Source organism: Propithecus coquereli, unplaced genomic scaffold, assembly GCF_000956105.1.
Source record: "Propithecus coquereli isolate 6110/MARCELLA unplaced genomic scaffold, Pcoq_1.0 Scaffold810, whole genome shotgun sequence".
NCBI classification, from domain to species: domain Eukaryota; kingdom Metazoa; phylum Chordata; class Mammalia; order Primates; family Indriidae; genus Propithecus; species Propithecus coquereli.
In genome coordinates, this window is record NW_012154286.1 from 277,071 (window position 1) to 301,913 (window position 24,843).

Consider the following 24,843-nt stretch of genomic DNA (forward strand, 5'->3'; position numbering starts at 1 on the left):
AAGGCATGAAACCATAAGAATTCTAGAAGAAAATGTTGGAAAAACCATAAGAATTCTAGAAGAAAATGTTGGAAAAACTCTTGTAGACATTGGCCTAGACAAAGAATTTATGAAGAAGATCCCCAGAGTAATCACAGCAGCAACAAAAATAGATAAATGGGATCTGATCAAATTAAAAAGCTTCTTCACAGCCAAGGAGACTATCATTAGAGCGAATAGACAACCTACAGGCTGGGAGAAAATATTTGCATGCTACACATCCAGTAAAGGGCCGATAACTAGAATCTATATAGGACTGAGGAAAAGGAAAATTAGCAAAAAAAAAAAGAAAAAAAGTCAAGCAACCCCATTAAAAAGTGATCAAAGGACATGAACAGAAACTTTTCAAAAGAAGATAGATTAATGGCCAACAAGCATGAAAAAATGGTCAACATCTCTAATCATCAGGGAAATGCAAATCAAAACCACAATAAGATATCATTTAACTCTAATGAGAATGGCCTTTATCAAAAAGTCTCAAAACAACAAATGTTGGTGTGGATGTGGAGAGATAGGAACACTCATACATTGCTGGTGGGACTGCAAACTAGTACAACCTCTATGGAAGGTAGTCTGGAGATACCGCAAAGAACTAAAGATAGAATCATCATTTTTTTTTCAGGTGAGAAATAATTTTATGAAAGAATGAAACATAATTTTAAATTTCAGAACTTCTGGGACCAAAACTAAACAGGATCATACTTGTTACATTATTCTTACGACATGGAGGAGGTAAATCAAACTTAACCTTATGTGGTTTCTTCACCTTAAGGATAACTACAGTTAAGTCTTCTCTCATTTATATTGGTAGAACCATCATTTGATCTAGCAATTCTGATACTGGGTATCTACCCAAAGGAAAAAGGGATATTCTATAAAAAAGACATCTGCACGCGAGTGTTTATAGCAGCACAATTCACAATTGCAAAGATGCAGAAACAACCCAAGTGCCCATCAATACATGAGTGGATTAATAAAATGTGGTGTATGTATACCGTGGAGTTTTACTCAGCCATAAACAAACAATGGTGATCTAGCACCTCTTGTATTATCCTGAATAGAGCTGGAGACCATTCTACTAAGTGAAGTATCACAAGAATGGAAGAACAAGCACTACATGTACTCACCATTAAATTGGTACTAATTGATCAACACCTATGTGCACATATGGAAGTAACATTCATAGGGTGTTGGGCAGGTGCAGGGGGGAGGAGGGGATGGGTAACTCACATGTAATAGATGCAGTGCACGCTGTCTGGGGGATGGGCACGCTTGTAGCTCTGACTTGGGTGGTGCAAAGGCAATTTATGTAACCAAAGTGTCTGTATTTTTCCAAGATTTTTTGCATTTTATCCAAATTCTCAAATTTAATAGCATGCATTTGATAATAGTGCTCTCATTTTGGTGTTTTACATATGCTCTATTTTTGGTTTTTATTTATAATATTAATACTATCTTTACATGCCTTCTTTTCCCCTTAATCTCATCAGTTGTTTGTATTATTTTAACTTTTTCAAGAACCATTATTTGTCTTTGTTTATCTTCTCTATTATTTATTTCTGTCCTTATCTTTCTTATGTCCTATTATTTCAGTCAGAACATGTTAGATTATGCTATGGAAATGAACAGCTCCAAAATCTGAGTGGTTTAACACAACGAAGGTGTATATTTTGCTCAAGCTACACAGCAAATGGGAGTCAGGAGAGGGCCTCTCTCATGTAGTCACTCAGGGATTCAGGAGGAAGGAAGGTGCTTCCTGGGACTTACTGCCTTCCTCAAGGAAGTACACCACAGAAGAAAAGAGTGCTTCAAGGTCTTACTACTGGCAATTAACATCTTTCACATGGAAGTGACATCCCTTTATTTTTCATTGTCCAGAGGAAGTGTTCTAGTTCTCATGTGCTGCCTAAAAATCCTCGAAACTTAGTGCCCCAAAGAACACCATCATTTATTGTCCTTCTGAATCTGAAGTTTGGGCCAGCTTGCTGGTGGCAGCTCATCCCTGCTCTGTGCATTAGCTGAGGGTACGCAAGCACTTACCTAGCTGCCGGTCACGCAGGCTGGACTGTTGGCTGGAACACCTCCATGTGGCCTCTCTACGTGATGCCTTGACTGCCTCATTGTATGACAGCTGGGTTCCAAGAATGATCATCCTAAAAGAACAAGGTGGAGGTGCATGGCATTTTTACTACTCTGTCTCTGAAGTCAGGGAAAACTAACTCCACCGTACTCTGTTGGCTGAGACATCACAAAGACCTACCCAGGCTCAACTGAAGGGGACACAGGACCTCACGTGATGAGAGGATGTCAGCTACGTGTGGCATGAGATGTAGGGTGGCCCCGTGTGCAGAAAATACAATCTGCCACGTACCTTACACAATCATGCCAAACGTCCAGATGCCCAGAAGGAGGATGCATCAATTAGCCTGTGTTGTGTAACAAACCACCCTGAAACTTAACCTATTGGAACAACTTCTCTTATTTAGCTTGCGATTCTGTGGGTCAGCTCTTGATTCTTCTGATCTAGGCTTCCCAGTTGATTTCTGCTCTCTGATGGTCATCTCATGTTTGTGTGGTCCACCGGCAGATTAGTTATTAACCAGGTCCCCCAAGAGGGCCTCATATCCATGTGTGGTCTCTCGGGCAGGCTGTCAGCCGTGACTGTTGGGTAGGGTGATAGGTCCCTGGGCTACGTGTCTCCCCTATGAAGCAGGATCTCCTGAGCTCCTTTGTATGGAATTCGGGGGTTCCAAAGAGCAGCAGGGAAGAGGCAAGCCCCCCGCCACCCAAGCATTTTTAAGTCTTAGCTTGTGTCATGCAGCTGTTGTTAGATTGGCCAAAGGGGGTCACATGGATGGAGCCTGAGTCCGTGTGGGAGAGAATTACACGAGGACGTGGATGCAGGGAAGGGAATTGTTGCAGCCAATTTTGCAGACAAAACCGTAACAAAGAGGTGAACTATTGCAGAATGTTTAGCAGCCCCTAATTATAACCGCAGTCTACCTCCCCAGCCACCCAATATATAGTTTGTTCCCTCCTTAAGAAAATATACATTTCCCTTTCTCAAGAGAGACAACCCAAAAATCCTCTCCACTAATGGCAGCAAGCTGGGATCTCTGAGTGAAGGGAACTGTTCTGTTCAGAGGGAACAACTAGCAGTCATTTCCACATCAAGCCTGGTGTGTCTTCTCTTGATCTGGAGAGCAACGGGCTAAAAAGACTTGTTATCAACCATCCGCCTAACCACCCCCACCCCACCACAGTATACAAAGGATAACCACAGTGAGCCCTCCTAATATCCCAAAAGAAGAATGACACTCAATTTTCCCTGGTTCATAGCAATTATAAATCCACCTGGATAAGCAGTTTGAGGGTCCCAGGGCCCTGAGGCTGGGGACTGCCTCATTAGACCCAGACTCCTGTCCAGGAAATAGTCCCCTTGCCTGTTGTGCTCTGTGGCCTCTGTGTGCTCTGTGGCCTCTGAATCTTCTTTGTTTACCATCCTCTTAACCACATCTAAATTGCCTATTGGGGATATTCCCTTCTAGGGGACTAAGCAGCTTTCTCGGCCCTTTCCCTGCCACAGATAGACAGAGAATGCAAAGTTTTTTCATTTTTAAAGTCTAGAACAGCCATCATTCAGGTTAGTACTTTTTTTGGAAGCACAAATCTCTCAACGCTTATTCAACTTCTTGTCTGCTTGATTTCGGTCATCTGGGTGTCAGTGGCCAGAGCCAGAGTTCTCTGCAAAACGTGCTTCTTGACGGATTTGCTATGTTTCTCTGCCTTCTCACCTCATGTCCATCTCTCTCCCTCCCTCTCTCTCTCCCTCTCCCTCCCTGCCTCTCTCTCTCTCCCTCCCTCCCTCTCTCAGTTTGTGTATACTTCAAGCCTGTATGGGAAACACACTTTCTTGGTTTTCTTTTTCCTGTGCCATTGTGTCCAGCTGATAGGATTTACTAGCACACACTCTTGGTTGGGCTGGAACTCTGGGACACCTTTATCCATTCAGTTTTCCTCGGCAGTGATGGACATGTCAGACTGCATGTCACCTCTGTGGCCCACGGTCAGTGTTTAGTCCCTTCTAAGGTCTGGTAATAAGCCAGCAACTATATTTCTCAAAAGCAGAATAATTATCTGCAGTGTCGTTAATTATAAAGCACTGGTTTAGGTGGAAAAGTTGGAGCTTTTGGGAAAGTCTGTGAAGACAAATGTGGCTGGTCACCCAAAGGGTGGCCCGGATGGGGGAGGTCAGTGGAGAGGCCACGGGCATCTGCTGCTTCTGTGTAGCTGCCACTCTGTGCTTGGGCAGCCAGTGTCTTCTGGGCCCCTGTTCACAAGTGGCCAGAAGTTGGGAAGAAGAGGACGGAGAGTGAGGACACGCAGACACCAGCCTGGGGCGCTGCGACTGCGCCTTGTCTTCTCTGACTGTGAAAACTTTTGTTGAGGACTTGCTTCACTGTTGCCTCCCAGATCTGCAAATCTGGCACAAATTCCTTTTTCTTTCCCCCACTCTATCCAAGAGCCATAGAAGGAAGGGGATTCTGGGAAATGGAACAACCAGCAAAACCAAACTGACACCCGAACAACGCAGCTCAACTCTTAAAATTGTTCCTTCCCCTCCAGTCACCATGTTACTGCACGTCACAAATGCTGATATGCTCACATTATTCTTTTTAAATTCACATCATGATTTATTTTTTTGATGAAAAGGTTATTTAGAATTGTCTTTTTATCTTACAAACGTGTTAATGTTTACGTTTTTGTTGTGAAATTCTAACTTAAATTCTGCCGTGATCAAAGACTGTGCGTCTCAATGATGCCTCTTGTCCAAAAGCCTTTGCAAGCTGCCTGATACATAATTTTTGTAAACACTCCATGTACACTTGGTGAAGAATATTGTTGGAATAATGGTTGGATGTGGAATTCTGTATTTTTCAGTTGGGCCAGTCTTACTGATTATGATGTTCAAAGCTTCTATGTCTTTTTTATTTGTTTGTTTTTGTTTTTGTTTTGTTTGGCCTATTGATAGCAAGATAGAGGGATTGAAATCATCTGTTCTTGGTAAATTAGTTTATTTTCCCCTGTGTGTAAAGTTTTGCTTTATACACTTTGAGACTATTTTATTAGGTTTACAGATGTTTAAAATTATGATAATTGCCTATTTATTCCTTTCATACCTCATGATAAAAGGAATTATGACTATGTATGTGGATAAGAATAAACATTTTTCTCTATTACACATATATGAAAATATATGTATCTGCACGCATACACCTGTAGTCAAATGTGTATCATAGCTAAAGTCTGATTTTGTTTTCCCCAATAAGCACAGTCATTTGTGGGCTACCTGTGGTACCCTGTCTGCACCACAGCCACGCAAAGTCTGTGTCACGGTGCACGTATCGCTGGCTTGGGGCACGCAGGTTCTCACTCTGAGTGCACAGCAGGAAGTGGCAGAAATGGGTTTCTATCTTCAGTCTGTCTGGCTTCAAAGCACTTCAGTAAAATATCTGTTTTTAAAAAAGATAAGAAAGAAATAATTTACATTAGACTGTCCTTTACTGTCTAAATGAAAAACAGTACTAACAACAACAACAACAAAAAGAAAAATGCACACAGAAAAGAATGAAAATACAGATAAGCTGTTGCTGTGTGGAAAAGCATTTAAGAAACAAACGGGTTGTCGCATAATAAATAAAAGTGATGGGTAGTTAATAGGCCTAGCAATTAGGAGCTCTCAAATTACCGGAAAATGCATTGAAAATGAAAGGATAAAATGTTTGAAGAGAGTAATAGGAACCCGTTATCATTACAGTAGATGATACCATGGTAAAAATCTCCTTTTTTAAAGATATTTTAGTATATTTCATTTACTATGCATTATATGGTAATTTTTTAATTTAAAAAAGACATTTTAGTACATTTTAGTAATATTAAAATCATTTTAATACATTTCGTTTAGTTTACATTATATGGTATTTTTTTCCTACAAAGGAAGGGTTAGGATACCTAAAAATAGTTAATTTAGATTAACAATGTTTTTAATGATTTAGTTTGCTTATTTTAAGCTACTCTGTCTTATACTTTGAAGTTTGAAAACTCGACTTAATCAGAAGAGAACAGCCGCGAGGTGTGCCTTTCTGGCTTCAACCGTCTTCCCATCCACTGGGAACAGTGTGGGGAGGGAGGAGAACCCTGTAATCGCAGATCTGAGGGCATCCTGTTATTTCCTTAGCCTTAAGAAAAACGCATGATGCAAATCGCAAGGCTAAGGAAGAACGTAGTTTATAAGCTTATACATTCTCTAATGAATACTCTTCTGTTTTTTCCTTGACACTCTTTTAGAAGATGCTTTTTTGTGGAAAAGTCTATATTAGAACTCCTTCAGTGTTAGAGTTCAAAGGCTGATGCAGACTAAATTGATGGCTGTTCTCTTTCTTGAAGTGTTCCTGTTCTGCAGTGGGCCCAAGGTTTGCAAAGGCTGGGCTCAACAGCCTTGTGAGCAACAGCTGACTGTCTTCAGCCGTTGGCAATCTGGGACCCTGGCTCAGCCTCTGGAGCTGGGGTATGCTGCTGGAAGTCGATGCTCCTCCTCTGGCTTGCAGAATACCTGGCAGCCATTAGGATGGCATTGTGACATCATAGGTCCCCTCCTCCCTAACAGTATATTCAAAATTATAGTTTGCTGTTGCATTGTCAGAATGACATATGAAATCTTGGACCCTAAAAGCTTGTGCTTTTTGTTGTTGTTGTTCTCATTTTAAAAGAAATTAAAACTTTTTTGTTGGTTCCTAAGAGGATTATGGGATCCAGGAATTGTGCTTACTGTGACTAATAGAGAAGTCACCCTGTAGTCCAGAAAAGTCACTTCTGAGTGATCTAAAAAGAGAGAGAGAGAATAGAGAGATTCCAATATATTAAACCAAAACCAGTATCAAGTCTTAAATACTGTGCCCATCAAGATAAGACATTGAGTCTTTGTCTTGTTTACAGATAGATCTTTTCAGAGAGAAGTGCAGCAAAAGCTCCCACAGGTCATTCTGTTTGTCCCCAGCAGCCTAGGAAGACTACATCACGACCTTTTTTGTTCCTTTAGCTACTGATTTTCACTTCAGTTATGCATATTTTTGCACTGATTTTCAGTCTTTCTGGGGAAATAAGAGCCAATAAAGTCAATGATTATTTCTCTCCTGCTGGAGTAATGAAAAGCATGAACAGTCATACTAGGAAAACAGCTTTCCTGGTTATTTACTGATTAGTTTTGTGTCCTCAACTCATTGAAGTTCATTTGATGAGGTTTCAATTAAATCAGTTTTCGTGGCTTCATGTGTGTAGCCATCGTAACCTCCAATCTGATGTCTTCTGTGACGGGCTCTCATGTCCCATGCGTGCATTTCTTTGTGATGTCTGAGTGCCGGGGAGTGCGTGCAGCCTGGTGGGAATCTCATAGCCCTTTGCAATAATTGTAAACTATGTCTGAGGGTTAAGAGTAATAACGCAGGCACTTAATCGTGGATAAAAATAGCAATGGAGAGAGAGAACATCTCATTTGATCCTCCTGTTTTCTGCCAGTTCTGGAAACACACGTTCTTTGGCCACAGCAAGGGCTGGCTCCACTCACTTGAGCTCTCTGTCTGCTGCGTGGCCATAAACCCCACAGGTGGTCCTGAGCTGGAGACCTGGGCAGCCCCTGACAGCCCTTCCCCGGGCCTCAGTTTTCTCAGCTATAGAATGGTGCTAATGCTAATACCTCCTCTGCAGCCCCCAGGTGGTTGTAAGAATTAAAGAGGTTTGTATATGCAAGAGAGCTTAGCACAAAAAAATGGTGCTATTAGCATTTACTACTCTTGTTACCATTGCCTGTTTCTCAGACATCATTTAACACACATATGATTGTGAAAGAGAAAGGGAAATGCTGAAGTTGGGAGGGCCTGGGTGCCAGTTCTTTCTCCTCGATGGTAGCCTGGACTCAGTGTGGGATTTTGCTGGATCTGCTCCCTGTGGTTAGTTGCCTGGTGTTTCAATGGACCCGTCTCCAATGTGAAGTTAGAGCAGCTACCTGGACGAAGTGAACCCTGTACCCATCGGTAATGGTTAGGCATCCAAGGCACTAGTATTTGAAAGATGCTTGCTTCATAAGTCCCAGATTTTACTGTTACCTTTAATATTCCAAAACCTCAATGGAAGTTTTTATGGTCCCAGCCATGTGGCTTTTTTGATTGAAATGCCTATGGATGTTTCAGTAACTAAACACATTTGGGTTAAAGACCTCAAACTGTGTTTCCTCCAGTAGTAAAAGCTGTCCCTAGCAAGGTTCCAGGGTAATGTTTGGTAGACACTAAAGCCTAAATCTATGCTTGTGCAATCAAAGAAACATATCTATTGTATGGTGGAGAAATTACGTAGAATTGAAATAGTGTGCTTTTTTGTGGCTAGAAAGAGATAAATACAAAACGAGTATTTGTGTGCCAAAATAAATTTTTAAAAATGCATTAGCAAGAGCTAATAATAAATGCCCATTTTCCTTTTGTTATTGGAGCCCACGAGAGGTGGAGGAAGGAAAATAGCAAACGTGGCACACGCTTCTGATGGTTCCCGCTCTATCTCCTTCCGTATGCAGCGCTTTCCGACCCTGTTCTGTTAACCTATGATCCTCTTAAAACATTAATTGCCATGCATTAAAATAAAAGCTCATCACTCTAAAGACTGAGATAATTAAAATTTTTTTAAAAAATAAAACATTTCAAATCCATTTGGAAGACCTAATTTTCTAAGGCCAGGCTTATTTCTGATCCTCCGATGCAGACGGTGAAGCTGGTTGTCTTACTTTCTCCTGGCACTAATGTGTTCTTGCACTTCCTTTCTTGTATTCACTTCTGAATAAAATCCATTTCTCCATTTATCAAGGAAAATGTAAATTTGATAGTATAGCTGTTTTGCCTTAATTTAAATACCCAATATTGGATTATCTCTTTAGGAAAAAAAAATTTATTTAATATGAAACTTAAATTTTTAAAAGTTCAAACTGTTCTACTTGTAAAATCATTTTTAAACCCAATATATTTTGACATTGACTAATGTGGATAACATTTTAAAAACATAAATCATGGATATCACAGTGTCTCTAAATTGTAACTTTTCCATATATTCTTTCCTCTCCGCAGGAAGTTGAAGACCATGTGGCGTTTTTAATAACAGTTCCAACGGCCCTGGCGATTTTCTTTGCGATATTTATCCTCGTCTGCATCGAGTCTGTTTTCAAGAAGCTGCTGCGCCTCTTCTCTTTGGTGATATGGATCTGTCTCGTGGCCATGGCCTACTTGTTCATGTGCTTTGGAGGCACCATCTCTGCTTGGGACCAGGTAAGTGTTAACATTTCTTTTTATATTTCCTATATGTGCCTTGATTTGTGACATACTTAGTTCTGTGAACATCTTTGGCCCTAAATTATAAAGAGGAGACCTATAACTGAGAACAAAGTATTTAAAAAATTTTTCTCTTTTTAAAATTTGTCTGTTTTTAATTGACAAATAATAATTGTATATATGGGGTACAATATATATGTATATGTGCATGTGTATATGTGTATATATGTATGTACTGTATATATATGTGTATATGTGTTTATATGTACACATATATATATGTCTAATATAAGAGTAAATCAAGCTAATTAACATATCCAACACCTCATCTATTTATTTATTTTTGGGGGTGAGAAGGTTTAAAATCTACTCTTTTAGCAAGTTTGAAACATAAAATACATAATTATTCAATATGGTCAGCATGTTGTGCAGTAGTTCACTAAATCTCATTTATCCTGTCTAACTGAAAGTGAAATGGACCAGACACAGAGAACGGTCTTTTGAAATAGTGTCTTCACCTGATGGTCATTCCATACCCATCTTAACTAATCAATCCTGCTGCAGCCAGGGCCTTGGCTAAGGTCTCATGCTGTCGCTTGTTTGGGAAACTGAGCTTCCGTTTGGTCTAGGGTCTTGGTTTATGTCTCACACCACAGTTTTGGCGACTCAGTTCTCCTGTTCCCTGAGTACCTGGCTAGGTTTTCTATTATCCTCGATTCTCTCTGGGATCAGAGTCTTCCCATGTTCCTCCAACTCTGCAAGACTGGCGGTTGCCCTTAAATTCTTCCTCTATTACTAGAGCCCTCCTACTTACAGACAGACTTCTGCAACACTGATTTGCTCTCCACACGATCAGATCCTATCAAGAGGATTGCTTCGTATACCTGTTGGGAAAACTACATTGATTCATTTTGCACCTGGTGAGGCTCTCGTGGTATCACATCTTTAGGACAGTGTAGTCTTACTAAGTTACTAATAGGTTTTTCCACAATGCTGCTGCCGCGTGGGTGGTTCTTCCCAGTGTACCCATCTGACAGTTTGATTAAACGGTGTCCTGGCCAGGGACAAGCCTGGGCTGGAGATACAGATACGTGAGCTATTAGCTTAGAACTTGTCGTCCAAGCTGCGGGGGTTTGAAGCCATCCAGGGAGAGAGTGAATTGAGCAGCTGACGGGGCTGTCACAGGGTTGGTGGGGACGTCAAGGCCATAGGAGAGGAAATAGGATCCAGAGAGATGGGAAGAAGAGCTCGAGTAGAGGAGACTTGCTGTAGAGGCTCAGGGAGCAGACAGGTGTCGGATGGGCTCAAATGCCATGGCAAGGAACGGAATGTAACTGGTGTGCCTTGTCTGAAAAGAGCCCAAAGATGAGATTTCTAGTGGGTTCTGTCATCAGGTGGTCCTGTGACCTCTGCCAAGCCATTATCCTCTCTGGGCCTCAGATTCTTTTGCAAAGGGAGAAGGCTGGACTCAGTGAACTCAAGTTACTCTGTCTGGCTCTGAGATGATGCATTCAGAGGGACACAAGAATTGGTGGATGGCTGCATCTTGCCTTCGTCTCTCTCCCACGAAGGCCCCTGGGAGGGCTGGGCACAAGTGCCCCTGCTCCGGCCAGCCCCTTCCTGCCTCAGCTCCTGCCTCTTTCCTTTGCACCCTGAGCTCCTGTCCACCCTCCCCTGCTGCCTGCAGTGCCCTTCTGCCTGCACGGCCCGCACGCTGGCACCTGGTGAGGAGCATGCTCGTCTGTGGCCTGGACTGGTGGTCTCCGCTTGCACCGAGGCCACCTTGTTTTAGCAATACAGGTTTATAGGAAGACTTACTGACCAAAGGCCATGTATTCCCTCCTTGTTCAGCATTTTCTTAGCTTACTTTCCTTATGAATTACAGAATCAATTTGTCACGGGCAATGAAAAGTCCACTTGGGTTCTGGATTTAAATTATATTGAATTTCTAAATTTTTGCTTAGAAAGATATTTAAACCCTAAGAATGAATAAAAGGATGCTGTAAAAAAAAAATCCAGAAATTTGCTATCTTTCTGTGTTGAGTCTTTCTGTGGAAAGACATCGCATGTCTCTCCAAGAATTCTGGTTCTCTTTTATGTCTTTCAAAGAATTTTTTTTTCCTTCATAAAATCGGTAGTAATTTTCCTTAGACCTAATCTTAGGTGCTTGAAATTTTTTGCAGGATTTTTAAAATTACCTTTTCTAATGGATCAATGTTGATGCATAAGAATATGTTGCTTTTATGTTGCTCTGTATACTGCCATCTTGGTGGGCTCTTCTGAGTTCTGTTAGTTTAGCTGAGAGTCTCGGTTTATTTGTATGGATAGTGTGGTCTTCTGCAGAGAGTTAGAATTTTCTTTCTCCCTGTCAAACCCTTAATTTACTCTGTTCTTAGATAGTATATTGTTTAACTGTATTAGCCAGAACTTCTAATGCAGGGGTGAGTGGTAGAGTGTGAACGGCATCATGCTATTTAACTTAGTTGGGACACCTAAGATTCTACCAGTAATGTAATGTTTGCTTTATCATTATTATTATTTTTAGTGGAACTGGTTAATCAGGATAAGGTCCTTCTGTCTCTCTGCAGTGTCCTTCTTCCCCAGGTTGTAAACCCTTAGCACAGCCTTCCCAGGCCTCCTATGCCTCCTGGTCGGGCGACGTCATCACTGTGCTTGAGATTTTCCGTAGAACTTCAGGCGATGGTAGCACCTCGAGTCATAGTACACACCCCCTCTTGTTCATCAGTTGCCTCTCCCGCTGGAGCACAGACTTCCAGGCAGGGATGTGACTGTCTTTTCCGTGTCCCATCCTGGCCTCTAGGAGACTGCTGTCCCACTGCTGGCAGCCTGCACCTCCTACTTCAATGTGCTCATTATTGGACGACTGTACTTCTTCATCTCCGGGTGTGCTGTTGTTTGTTGTTCATCTCCACCTCTCCCTTTTTGCCTATTTTTGGTTTTATACCATGCATTTTGGTTTTGATGCTGTCCATCTGCTTTTAAACGTCTCTTGATGTATCTTAAACATGCTTATTTCATAGTGATTTTGCTTCTGTTTCTCAAGACTGATTTCTCTTAGGTGTTGAATTTCTTGGCCAACTTCCTTCATATTCATTCTCCCTGTGTACCTTGATGTTTTTGTTGTCAAGCTCATCTTGAATTGGAATTGTTTTTAACCTCTGCCCCCACAGGTGTGCTCAGCCATCCTGTGGTTTCTTTCTCATGCTGCTGGGCCCTGGGTGGAACTAGTGTACATGTGGGACTCAGCCTGGCTGCCCCATGTGACATTGCAGGTTAGGTGACCAGCCCAGCCTGTGGCCTGGGGATGTTCCCAGGAGGAGCACAGCTGTGTCTCCTTGTTCCTCTCACCTCGGACATGATGCTTGGAAAAGACCACAGCCAGGCTCCGTGGTTGCAGCTATTTTTGGCCACTATTCCTGAGCTGGGAGATTTGGCACAGTGTCTGCTTCATGCTGTGGGCCTGCTCACACCCTCGCCGGAAGGGGGACACCGGGAGCCCTATTCCTCTACTGGAGTTTGAGATGCTGCCCAACACTCCTAGCTGCTCCTGTCTATTCCATGGGAACAGGGATTTACAATGAAGTTATTGTGCCATATTAAGCAAATGTCTGCCACTTGGTATCTTTTAATGTAGGCACCACAGATGTAGGCCCCTTGATGACCTCCAGAGATGTTACCATAGGTTCACCGTCCTTAAGAAAGTGGGCTACTTTCAATATCCTTTGGAATATGATAGCTCCCAATTGAAGATGGTTAAATTAAAATATCATCATACAATGGTGCAGGAGTGAGCCAGCTGCACGTTAGAGAGAACAGTCCACATGAAACCACCCTCACTGCTGATACCAGTGGCAAGTTCGGGGGTTCCCGAGACTTATCCCTGAGGTTGGATGATTTTCTGGAAGTACTCACAGACTTATGAAAGCTGTCATAACTATGATTATGGGTTGTTGTACGGGAAGAGTACAACAGCCAAGGGAAGAGTCCAGGAAGAGTACCAGAGGTGGAACTCCTGTTGTCCTCTCTCTGTGGCGTCACAGCACTGCTGTCCCGCAGTGATGTGTGAGAATGATCATGGAGAATCGCCTACTGCAGAAGCTCAGCTGCGCCTTCGATGGCCGGAGATTTTGCTGGGACTCCATTGCATCCTGCCTGCATGGCTGACCTTTAGTCTCTAGGCTTTTGGAGGTAAGGTTGACATTTTAATTCTCCAGGCCCTCTGGAGGCAGCACTGATAGCCCCCATTATAAATCCATTTAGATTGTTCAGTGGCCAAAGCCCCTAGACAAATAAAGACACTCTAGTTAGGCAGGACATTCCAAGGCCTAGCTCACCTCTCGGCAGCTGACGGCAAGGCGAGACCTCCCATAAAGTCAAGTCTTTACTGCACAGTGGCTTGAGTGTAGCTCGTAGTCTTCGCCGTCTCCAGTGTAGAACACCGGGGATAGACGGCAGCACGTGTCTGGTCTGGGCCCCGTGCGAGGCTCCGTTCTGAGTGCTTTCCCCGCATAACCTTGTTTATTGCCTGCATTCCTCCATGTGCTGGGCACCATCCACCCAGAAGGTGGACACTGTGCAGAAGCAATGTGCAAGGAACAGAGGCACAGGAAGGTGGGGTACCCTGCTCTCAGCCCAGCTGTCGGAGCGTCAGAGACCTGAGCCCAAGGGGTCTGCCTCTAGATGCCCGCTCTTGCTCATGAGACCCGTGGTTCTCAACTGGGAGCCGTTTCGCCCCCAGGGGATGTTGGGCCCCATCTGGAAACAACTTTGATTTGTCACAGGTTGGATGGGTGTGGGAAAGTGTCACCTAGTGGGCAGAAGCCAAGGATGCTGCTAAATATCCTACAATGCAGAGGACAGCCCCCACCGCAAGGATGACCCAGCCCTACGTGTCAGGAGTACTGAGTCTGAGAAACCCTCTATTACACAGCACTGCTCCTCAGCGATGATGTTTAAATAACCGACTCTTAAACCTGCAGTAAGTGGAATTGTATGGAGTTGCCGCGGCACAACGTAAGAGGGGTGTTGGCAGTTTGGATCAGCCAAAGGAGTTACTGTTCAGTGTGTGACCCTGAGAAAGTACAGGCAGGTACAAGGGTGGCAGGCTTGGGGTTGGCCAACAATCTGGTTTGGAAGAAGGAACTAGAGAAATAAGGAAAATGGAGGAAAGGAAAAAAAAAAAAATCTTCAAGAGATTTGCCCTCATAGGCTTTGACCGTACGTGGGACTTTCCCGGCACCGTTATTTTAGTTCAGCTCAAGCCAACCCCGTCCCGAAGGTCCCTTCTACTCCGTACTGCTGGCACGCCAACCCACTGATCTTTGTCCCACATGGCTGACTCCTGAATGAAAAATATTTTAAAATGATGCCTAGTTGATGCTTCCAAACGCCCTGAATGAAGTCTGAGCAGTAAATGTCAGAGTTTGGGGCTCCAGGCATTTAGCAGCAGCGTTTGCATTTTCCCTGGAAGTCTGTTTGCTCGGTCCCTGCCTGGTCCGCTCTGCGGAACACCTCCCGGGTGTGCCTCCCCGTCCCCGTCAATAAGCTGTTAGAGAGGCTGAGAGGTCGATGCTGTAGCTGTATTTTATCGTGTTTTTTCTGAATAGTTTAAAAAAAACATGAACAATTTTGGACTCAATATTAGGAGGAGTGTATAAGGTGTTTCTCTGTCCTGTTTGGTCCAGTCAATGGGATAATTTTTGTTTTCAAGAAGTCAGTGGCAATGCCTACGGGACGTGTCTCTGCCTCCTCTGCCCAGCTCAGTTACACGGCACAGCAGCCATTGCTACCCGGGATTGCCTAGGACCACCAGTCCGACCAGGGGGACCTGGAATTAGAGAGTGGATGCCTTTGTGGGAGGCACATCACTTACTTCGAAGTAGTCCTTTGTTCCACTGGTAGACATTGTACCAGTATCTTAGGGCTGCTGTGACAAAGTACCTTCTAAGTTGTGTTCTGTGGCCTGAACAGCAGAAAGGTATTGTCTCCCAGCTCAGGGGCCAGAAATGTGCACTTGTGGCGTTGGCAGGGCTGTGCCTGCTCTGAAGGCTGCAGGGTGGGATCGCTGCCTGCTGTCCAGCTTTGGCGTGGCTGGCAGGCTTTGGCGTCTCTCGGCTTATAGATACATCACTCGAATCTCTGGCCCTGTCTACACATGCCGTCCTCCCTGGGTGTCTCCTCTGTGTCTCTGCTCTTCTTACAAGGACTTCAATCACACTGGATCAGGGCCCACCCTAATGACCTCGTCTTAACTTGATCACCTCTGCAAAGACCCTATTTCCAAACAAGACCACAGGCACAAGTACCTGGGTTTGGGACTTGAACCTATCTTTTGAGGACACAGTTCAACTCCTGACAGGTGACATTTCCCTAGAAGACATGCTGTCCCCTAAGCAGATGCCCTCTTATGGCAGGACAGCTACTTCCATCTTGTGGCTCGTTGTTCTGAGTCTCACTCTGCCTTCTTAAATCTGACTCGTGCTCTTGGTGTTGACCTTACTTCACGTCCAAATCCACCTTGGAATTCAGTGTGGGCCATGAAAGGTTTGAGTCTTTCTCAAACCCGTATGTATCAGGAATTAGAGACATTCTTGTGTGTGAAAGTCACCTGGAAATGGATCCACATTCATGAATATAAAGAGAAAATAACCCGCCCAGTCATACTGCTGTGTGGATAAATAAATGGAATGTTATAAAGGTGCATGTGCGTGTTAGAGAATGTTGGTTTACCTCTGCCTGCCCAATAATGGGAGAGCTTCTTTTTGGTCCATACAGTCATGATAAGTAAGTCCTTCTTGCCTGAAATACATATTTTAAATGTCTTTGGTTCACTTTGTGAAGCCTAAGCTTTTAAGTGATGTTTTATTTAAAGAATTTCTGGCAAGAATGAATCCATTGCATCTCAGGTGGTAGTGACTTAGGACCCTCCTTCTGAGAGGATTTGCTGAGGTGAGAACACCATTTAGAGGGTGGCGAGCAGGGGCGTGTCGCGGGCAGGCTCAGGTGCCTGCAGTGGCCGCTGCCCGTACGTGAGCATGCAGAGCCCGGGCACGGGCGGCCGGGTGCGGGTAGGAGAGCCGAGCCGCTGCATCCGACGCCTTCTTCCTGCCTTTCCTTCATACTAAGAGCTCATTGAATGAGCTAAATAAGAGCCTCCCTTCCTGACAACCCCACTTCAGCCTTGGCAGTGAGACCACGCTGAAGTTATTGTACAGATTTGTTAAATTGCCACCAACTTAAAAGGCTAACATTTTGCTCCAGGAAGAAGAGACTTTCTTTGTCCTGTTACCTAAAAGGATGTCAAACATTCAGCATGTGCATGTATGTGCTTTCTGAGTAAAATAGGACAACAGCATGCAGACTTTTTTTTTTAATTGAAAATGGGTGAAAATGAAGGAAAATAAGGGCCTCTTATAACCTTTGAAGTGGTGCAGAGTCTGTTTGCTTTTCCATTAGCACAGCGGCTTGCAGTGCTGCTGAAGGGCGTGTTCACCGCTGAAAGAACTGCAGTGTGAGCGAAGACAGAAACAGGGACCTGCAGCACCTGTCCTTGGCTAGCGGAGAAACCCTCCTGTCTGTGCTCTTGCGCACCAGGCTGTTTCTCAGGGGGGCGTTTTGGACTTAATGTGAAGAGGCGCAAACCTGAGAAAAATTAAAAAGTAGTTAAACATTATTTCAGTTAACAATAAGACGAGAGTATTTTTGTGCGTTGGTTTTTCGCGACAAAGCACATGCTGATGAGACCTGTGGATTAGAGCTGAGCCCCATGGCAGGTTCTTGGAGGGACCACACGCCTTTCTGCCTCGTGGGGCAGAGGCAGCATCTCCAAGGTCTCCCTGCCGTTCCACCGTCCCGGCCCAGCCAGGGTGTCGTGCCCATCACGCTGGCCGTGCAAGGAACGGCCCTGAGGACTCCCCAGGACCTTCACGTAGGCCTCCTCAGAGCTGGTCTTGCTTGAACAGACAGTTCTGTCGAAGTTTCTGGAACAATCTCTCTGCTTGTTGTCATTCTCTCTCCCGTGGTGTTTTGAAGAGGAGCACAGGCCCCGATCCAGGAGGTGTCTGGTCATCACACAGGCTTTGCCGTTCTTCCCTCCATCCTTTTGTGTCCCAACCCTGATGCCCAGGTGCATATTTTAAAGACTGTGCGGCCTTGGGGGCATTTGGGTTGCTGCTCTGTTCCCAGTGCACAACACACATAGCGATCACACCACACATAATTGTGGAAATGAGTGTACAAACAGTGTATCTGTCCCCTTGCCTCTACTACCGTGGAGTGACAGAAAACACTCCCGAGATCCTCCGCATACCAGACACCATACATAACTTATTGGAACTGTACAACCCCATGAGGTTGTTAGTACTATTATTACTTGCATTTTGCTGCTGAGACAACTGGAGCCCAGAGAAGTCAAGTAACTTCCCCAAAGACACACAGCTAGGAAGAGAAGTAAAATTCGACCTTTGCATCCTGACACCACCACCCATGATCTCCATGGGTGACTGGGGTGTTCCTCTTCTGTTGTGCCTTGGCAAATGGCAGGTTATTGTGTGACACAGAAGGAACATATTTACATATCTGGATTGTTCTGTCTGAACCACTTTTGGGTTAGAGGACGGGGAGGGAGCTGTTCCTTCAGAGGCCAAAAATTTGGTACTGTCGCTGTTTCGAATTGCCAGCTGATACTCCCATTTGGAAGCATTGTCACTCCTCAGATGAATCAGTAAGAGAAATGGGATGTATTTGATCCAAGGAACCACAGCCCATATGTGTGTTAGGCAGCACTATTGTTTGGGCATCGACTGTTGCTTTTGTACTGAAACTGAAATTCCTCTGTCTTCTTATACATAGATTCCTCATCATTTCACCCCTGCATGCTGGTTTTCTCACCCTAGATCTGTCTTAGCTCCTATATGTCCATTCTTCTCTGAAGGAAAAGCCCATCAGACACAAAGGGCACTGGGAAAGTGTTCACCTGGTGACAGCCCAGGGCTCAGGGCATGATCACCAGCCTCCCCTGAGCCGTGCCTGCCGGGGGTGCTGTCTGTGCCCTCACTTGAAGTCTGCACAGGACTGCTCCCTGTCGCAGGAACCCTTGTCCTGCATGCGCAGCTGTCAGGGCATCTGAAAGAGCTTCCAGGGAAGTCAGTGTGATGGCCAAAGAAAGACGCATGACTGTGGTCTGGAATTTGTACTGTTTTCCTGAAAGAGCTGGAATTTTACAAGGGAAGGAAAATGTTCTCTGGGCTTCCCAAACATCTCTTCTTGGCTCACTTTAAATGGAGACATTCTTGATGGTGGTTGTCTTAGGGCTTCCTGCCCTGTGTCCCTTGTGTCGGTTGTAGAATTCCAGCTACTTTAGCGTTGAACCTTGGATGCCTTTGTTCTAGCCCAAGAAATGTCGTAAGAGCATTGGTGACTGATGCAACTCCAGGGTGGGGCTGTGTGTGTTCCCGTGCAGCGTGCAAGGGAGCTGCTGGGATAAAAGAGTGAATTCTAAGCTATAGACTGGAGCAGCAAGTTCTCAGGAAAAAATAAATCCAGAGTTTAAATTATTTCCTATTAAAGGTTGCTAAGCAACACTTCACTAAACTTCTTTGGTATTCTGTGCCTCAGATTTCTTTTTCTCAGCAGCCACTAATATTATCCTCGCTCAACTCCTAAAGCAAGGAGCACAGTGCACAGCTCCAGACCCAGCAGAGACATCTGCATGGAGGAGACGCACAGGGAACTTTTAGATTCACGGTGAATAAATATTGGGGAAAACAGTCAAATACTTTATTTTATATCATCACCACGGTATTTTTCCTTCTGTTCTACATGTGAAGAGCTTTGTTAATGTATATTTCTCCTTTGAACTGTGATTTTCTTATTTGTAGAATAGGTGAGGGTAGTAACAGACGCTGTGGGTTTTATTTAGTTCGTTGTTTGTCTCATCAGCTGTCTATCAGCTCCTAGGCTGGGCCTCTGTGTCATTGTGCTCACGCCTCTGCACCGACGCAGCCCGTGGACAGGCGTGTGCACCCAGAGGGAGGCGACGCGTGGTAGAGGCCCCGGAGAAGGTTCCGGAGAGCTGAGGTGAAGAGGTCCCACCCTGCCTGAAGAATGTCTGTGTGATACTTTTAGACACTGTGCTGGCCAAACAATCTACCTTCTGTCTGTTTTGTCCAGAGATTTGTGCCTCCGAGCAGGAATTTTAGCCAGAATGAAACATTTCCCTGAGATGACGGGTGACCATGTGGTGCCCGTCCTTTACTTTTTAGAACTTTTGGTCTTTGTCTTCATCCGTTTGTGCTGCTATCACAAAATCCCACAGACTGGGTAATTTATAAACAATAGGTATTTATTTTTGACATTTCTGGAGGCTGGGAAGTCCAAGACGCACTGGCAGATTTGGTGTCTGGTGAGGGCTGCTCTCGGCCCCCAAGACGGCGTCTTGTTGCTGCGTCCACACAGGGCAGAGCGTGGAAGGGCAGGAAGGGAATGAATCTGTGTGCTCGGAAGACGGGCCGCTCTCTGAAGGCTCTTTTATAAGGGAATTCATCTTGTTTATACAGTGAAGTCCTCAGGGCCTAATCACGTACTAAAAGCCTCACCTCTTAATACTATCGCGTTGGGGATTAAGTTTCAACTTGAATTTGAAGGGGACACAAACGTTCAAACCATAGCAGCCTTGGAGGGGAGTTTGTGAATTTGTAGCTGTTTCTGGATCTCAGCTTCACCCCCACGAGCACAGAGATGCACAGAGACCTGGCATTTCTCTCTGCTCTTGGAACATGCCTGGATCTCCGAGAGGAGACCCTGAGCTGCAGGTACCTGCTGCCTCCCTCTGTGATGGCTCTGAAGTCATGACTCCTGACTTCTCTAACGATTGCGGCCCCAACGCAGGGACGAAGATGGGAACTCACCAGGAGCGCGGCTCAGCAGGGAGGAGCTTCATCGAGAGTGGTGATGGAGTGAGGACACTGGGTGAGGGCCCTGGGCTGCCTGGCATGGCTCACCACTGTGGCCACGTCCTAGGGCTGCCGGAACAAAGCACCACCAAGCGGCTGGCTTAGAACACCAGAAATTGCCTCACACTTCTGGAGGCCAGAAGTCTGAAATCAAGGCACAGGGCTGTGCTCCCTCTGAAATCGTGGGGAATCCCTCTTTTATTCTTCCTGACTGCTTGTGGTTTGCTGACATCATTGGAATCCTTGTAGCTGCGTCACTCCAATCTCTGCCTCCATCATCACGTGTGTTCTTCCTGTGTGACTCTGTCTTCACCCGGTCATCTTCTCATAGGGACACCAGTCATATTGGATAGGGCCCATCCTACACCACTGTGATCTTGTCAACTAATTACATCTACAACAACCCTATTTCCAAATAAGGCCACTTTCTGAGGTCCTGGGAGTTAGGGCTTCAACATACCATATTTTTGGGGGGAGGAACCTACCAAGGCCAGAGAAGGAACCTCCAGGGAAGAGCAGGTGAAATAACTCCCGGAGCTCACACAGAGGCTGAAATAGCAAGTACAGTGACAAAGGGAGACATTCCCTAGTGATAAGGAAATCAGTACATCAGGAGGACCTAACAGTTTCAAATACACATGCACCCAGGAAGAAAGATTCAAAATACATGGCATAAGAATCCACTTGTTTATTCAGAGATTCTAATACCCTTATCTCAATAACTGATGGGACAATAAGAAATTAATAAGGATATAGGAGATTTGAAAAGTACTACCATACAAGTTGACCTAATTCTTATTTCTACATACTCACCCAACAATGAAGAATATGTATTATTTCAAATGTACATGAAACATTTACCAAGATAGACCATATTCTGGGCCATAAAAGTGTCACTAAGTGTAAAAGGATTGTTATCATAAAAAGTATGTTCTTTGGCCATAATGGACTTGAGTTAGACATCAATAACATAAAGAAATCTGAAAAATCAATAAATATTGAAAGCTAAACAACACAATTCTAAATGACTCATGAGTCCATGAAGAAGTTACAAGGGAAATTAGAAAGTATATTGAACTCGATGAAAGGAAAGTGTGATGTATCACAATTTGTGGGAAGCACTTGCAGTAGTGCAGAGAAGGAAATCGATAACATTAAATGTTTATACTAAAGAAAAGGAAACGATTCTAGTCAGTAACTTAAGCTTCTACCTTGAGAAAATAGAAAAAGAAGTGAGAAGTGTCAGAATAAAGGAAATCAAAAGGAGCAGAAGACAATGAAATCGTAAACAGAAGAACAATAACCAATGAATAAAAACTGGTTCTGTGAGATTAATAGAATTGATAAAACTCTAACCAGACTGATTGGGAATAAAGATAAAAGATAAAATTACCAATATTAGCAATATGAGAGGGGTCATCATTATAGTCCCTACAGACTTTAATGGAATAATAAAGAAGTGTTATGAAGAACTTTATCCAGTTCATGTCACAATATAGATAAAATGGACAAATTCCTTGAAAAGCAAACCAGTAAAGCTCATTCAGGAAGAAATAAATAACATGAATAGCCCTGTAGGTATAAAATAATTTGAATGGGTAGTTAAATATATTCCCACAAAAAAAGCTCCAGGCCCAAATGGCTTCCCTAATGAATTATAACAAAATTTAAGGAATTAATAGCCCCAGTACTAGAGAAGTTCTACAAAATAGAACAGGATACGTTTCCCAACTCATGTCATGAGGCAACCAAAACCAAAGACATTCCAAAGAAAGAAAACTAAAGACCACTATCTTTCATTAGCATAGACACAAAAATTCTGAACAAAATTTTAATCCAAATTTATTAACAAATTAACAAGTGTAATCCAGCAACATACACACACACACATATGTGTGTGTATATATATATGTGTATATATATATATACACACACATATATATAAAGGATATATATAAAGGATAATATAAACCAACTAATGGAATTTATCTCAAGAATGCAAAATTTGGTTTAATATTAAAAAATCAACTTATGTTAACAGTGGTTTTGATAGGTACATTATGTGTCATCATTTCATCAGATGCTGAAGAGGGATTGACGAAATTCAACACCTGTTCATGCAAACGTCTCTCAGAACTCTAGGAAGAGTGAGGAACTACCTCAAATGATAAAGGGCTATTACAGAACAGTGGCATCATATTTAATAGTGAAAGACTGAATGCTGTTACCTAAATCGGGAATAAAATAAAGGTTACCACTCTCACTTCTTCTCTTCAGCATTGTACTGGACATCTTAACTATTGCAAAAGTCAAGAAAATAAGTAAAAGATTAGGAAATAAGAGGCTAAGCTATCTTTGTCTGTGTGTACATTGTCCATTGTGGTAGCCACTGCACGTGGCTAGTGAGCACTTCAAATGTGGCTATTTCAAATTGAATTTTGCTCCAGGTACGGACACTGACTTTTAAAGACAAAGTGTGTAAAGGAAAAGAATGTAAACTATTTCATTATTAATTTTGTTACTCATTATATGATGAAATGAAATAATTAAATTTAATTTTGTCTACTTTTAATGTGGCTGCTAGAAAATTTAAAAATTATACACGTAGCTTGAATTATGTTTATATTGGACTGTATTTGTCTATGTTGAAAATCTTATGGAACCTTAAAAAAGCTATAGAACTAATAAATGTATTTAGTAAAGTTGCAGCTTATCAGGTGGAGAGGCAGAAATAAATTGTATTCTTATATGTTTGAATCATCCAATAAGATATTTTAAAAAATACTATTTAATTTAGCATCAAAAATATGAAATTCTTAGTAAATTTTAATAAATTTTTACAATTCTTCTACACAAAAAACTATAAAACATTGTTAAGAGAAATCGAAGAACTAAATAACTGGAGAGAGAGATTCTGTCTATGGAGCCAAAGACTCAACGTGAAGATGTCAATTCTCCCCCAATTCACCATCTAGAGATTCAGTGCAATCTCACAGTCCCAGCAAGCAGTTCTGTAGAAAGTAACAAGCTGGTTCTAAAATATTAGTGGAAATGCACGATACCTGGAATAGCCACAACTAATGTGAAAAAGCAGAACATAGAGATTTTGCCATGCCAGATTCCATGATTTATTATAAAACTACCATAATCAAGATAGCATATTGGTGTAAAAATAGACCTTTAGGCCACTGGGATACACTAGACTGTCCAGATATAGTACCATACATATACGGTCAATTTATTTTTGACAATGTTCCAAGTCAATTCAGTGGAGAAAGTATAAGCTTATTAGGAATAGCTGCTGAAAAAATTGGTTAGCCTTGTGTAGAAAATAAATGTCCACCCTTACCTCACACAATATATAAAAGTTAACACGAAATGGATCATGGATATAAATGTTAGACCTAAAACTATTAAACATCTCTAAGAAAACATGAGGGAAGCTCTTCGTACCCTTGCATTAAAAAATGATTTCTTAAGTATTAACACACAAAAAAAATGTGACCTATAAAAAGCCCTGATAAATAGGATTCTATTAAAATCATTTTGATTTGACCAAAATTAAACACTTTTGCAATTCAAAGGCATTATTATGAAAATGGAAATGCAAGCTGCAGGCAGGGAAAAAAATAGTTACAAAACATATATCTGACCAAGGACTTGCAGTTAGGGTATATAGAACAGACTGACAGCTTAATCATAGAAGACAAATAACACAACAAAAAACTAGCAAAACCTTCAAAAAATACTTCACCATAGAAGACAGATGACAAATATTCACATGAAAATATGCTCAGCGTTATTAGCCATTAGGGAAATGCAAACTCAGAGAATAACGAGGTACCACTGCACACCCACCGGATTTTTCAAAGGTGAAAATGCTGGTGAGGACAGAGAGAGGTGGGGACCGCGGGCACAAGGACACTCTTGGGGTGATGGTTATGCTCATTACCCTGATGGTAGTGATAGTTTCACAGGTATCACAGCAGACAATTTGATCAAAACACAAAAAAAACACATCAAAACAAACACAAAAACACATCAAATTGTCAAAACACATCAAATTGTCCGCTTTACATATGTGCAGTTTATTACCTATCAATTTACCTCAATAAGGGCGTAAAAATAGTGCCTAGGGTTTTGTAGCACACAGAGAATGTCCATATCCTCCATTTCAAATTATTGATGCATGTCATCAACAGGGCGGTCTTACTCCCATTTTACACATGAAACAAAACAACAAAACTGAGATACAAAATGAGATTTGCCCCACCTGAGTCAGACTCCAGTGGGGCAAAGGCAATGTAATATATGTAACCCAAACATTTGTACCCCTATAATATGCTGAAATAAAAAAAAATCCTAAAAAATACTATAATGTCAAAAGAAAAAGTCCTAAAAGATATATTACAGCATGATACCCTTTTTATAAATATAAAAGACCTAATATCTACATACATAAA

The 24,843-nt window shown here is 42.8% G+C and overlaps 1 protein-coding gene across 1 annotated transcript in view; it reads left to right on the forward strand.

Moving 5' to 3' along the window:
- Window positions 1-24,843, forward strand: part of LOC105825695 (adenylate cyclase type 2-like) — a gene marked incomplete at its 3' end in the record, with an annotated part of 125,980 nt that overhangs the window by 10,819 nt on the left and 90,318 nt on the right. The window contains exon 2 of the mRNA XM_012663578.1: window positions 9,207-9,404. Within this exon, the coding sequence (XP_012519032.1) occupies window positions 9,207-9,404 (198 nt within the window). The remainder of the gene's footprint in view (window positions 1-9,206; window positions 9,405-24,843) is intronic.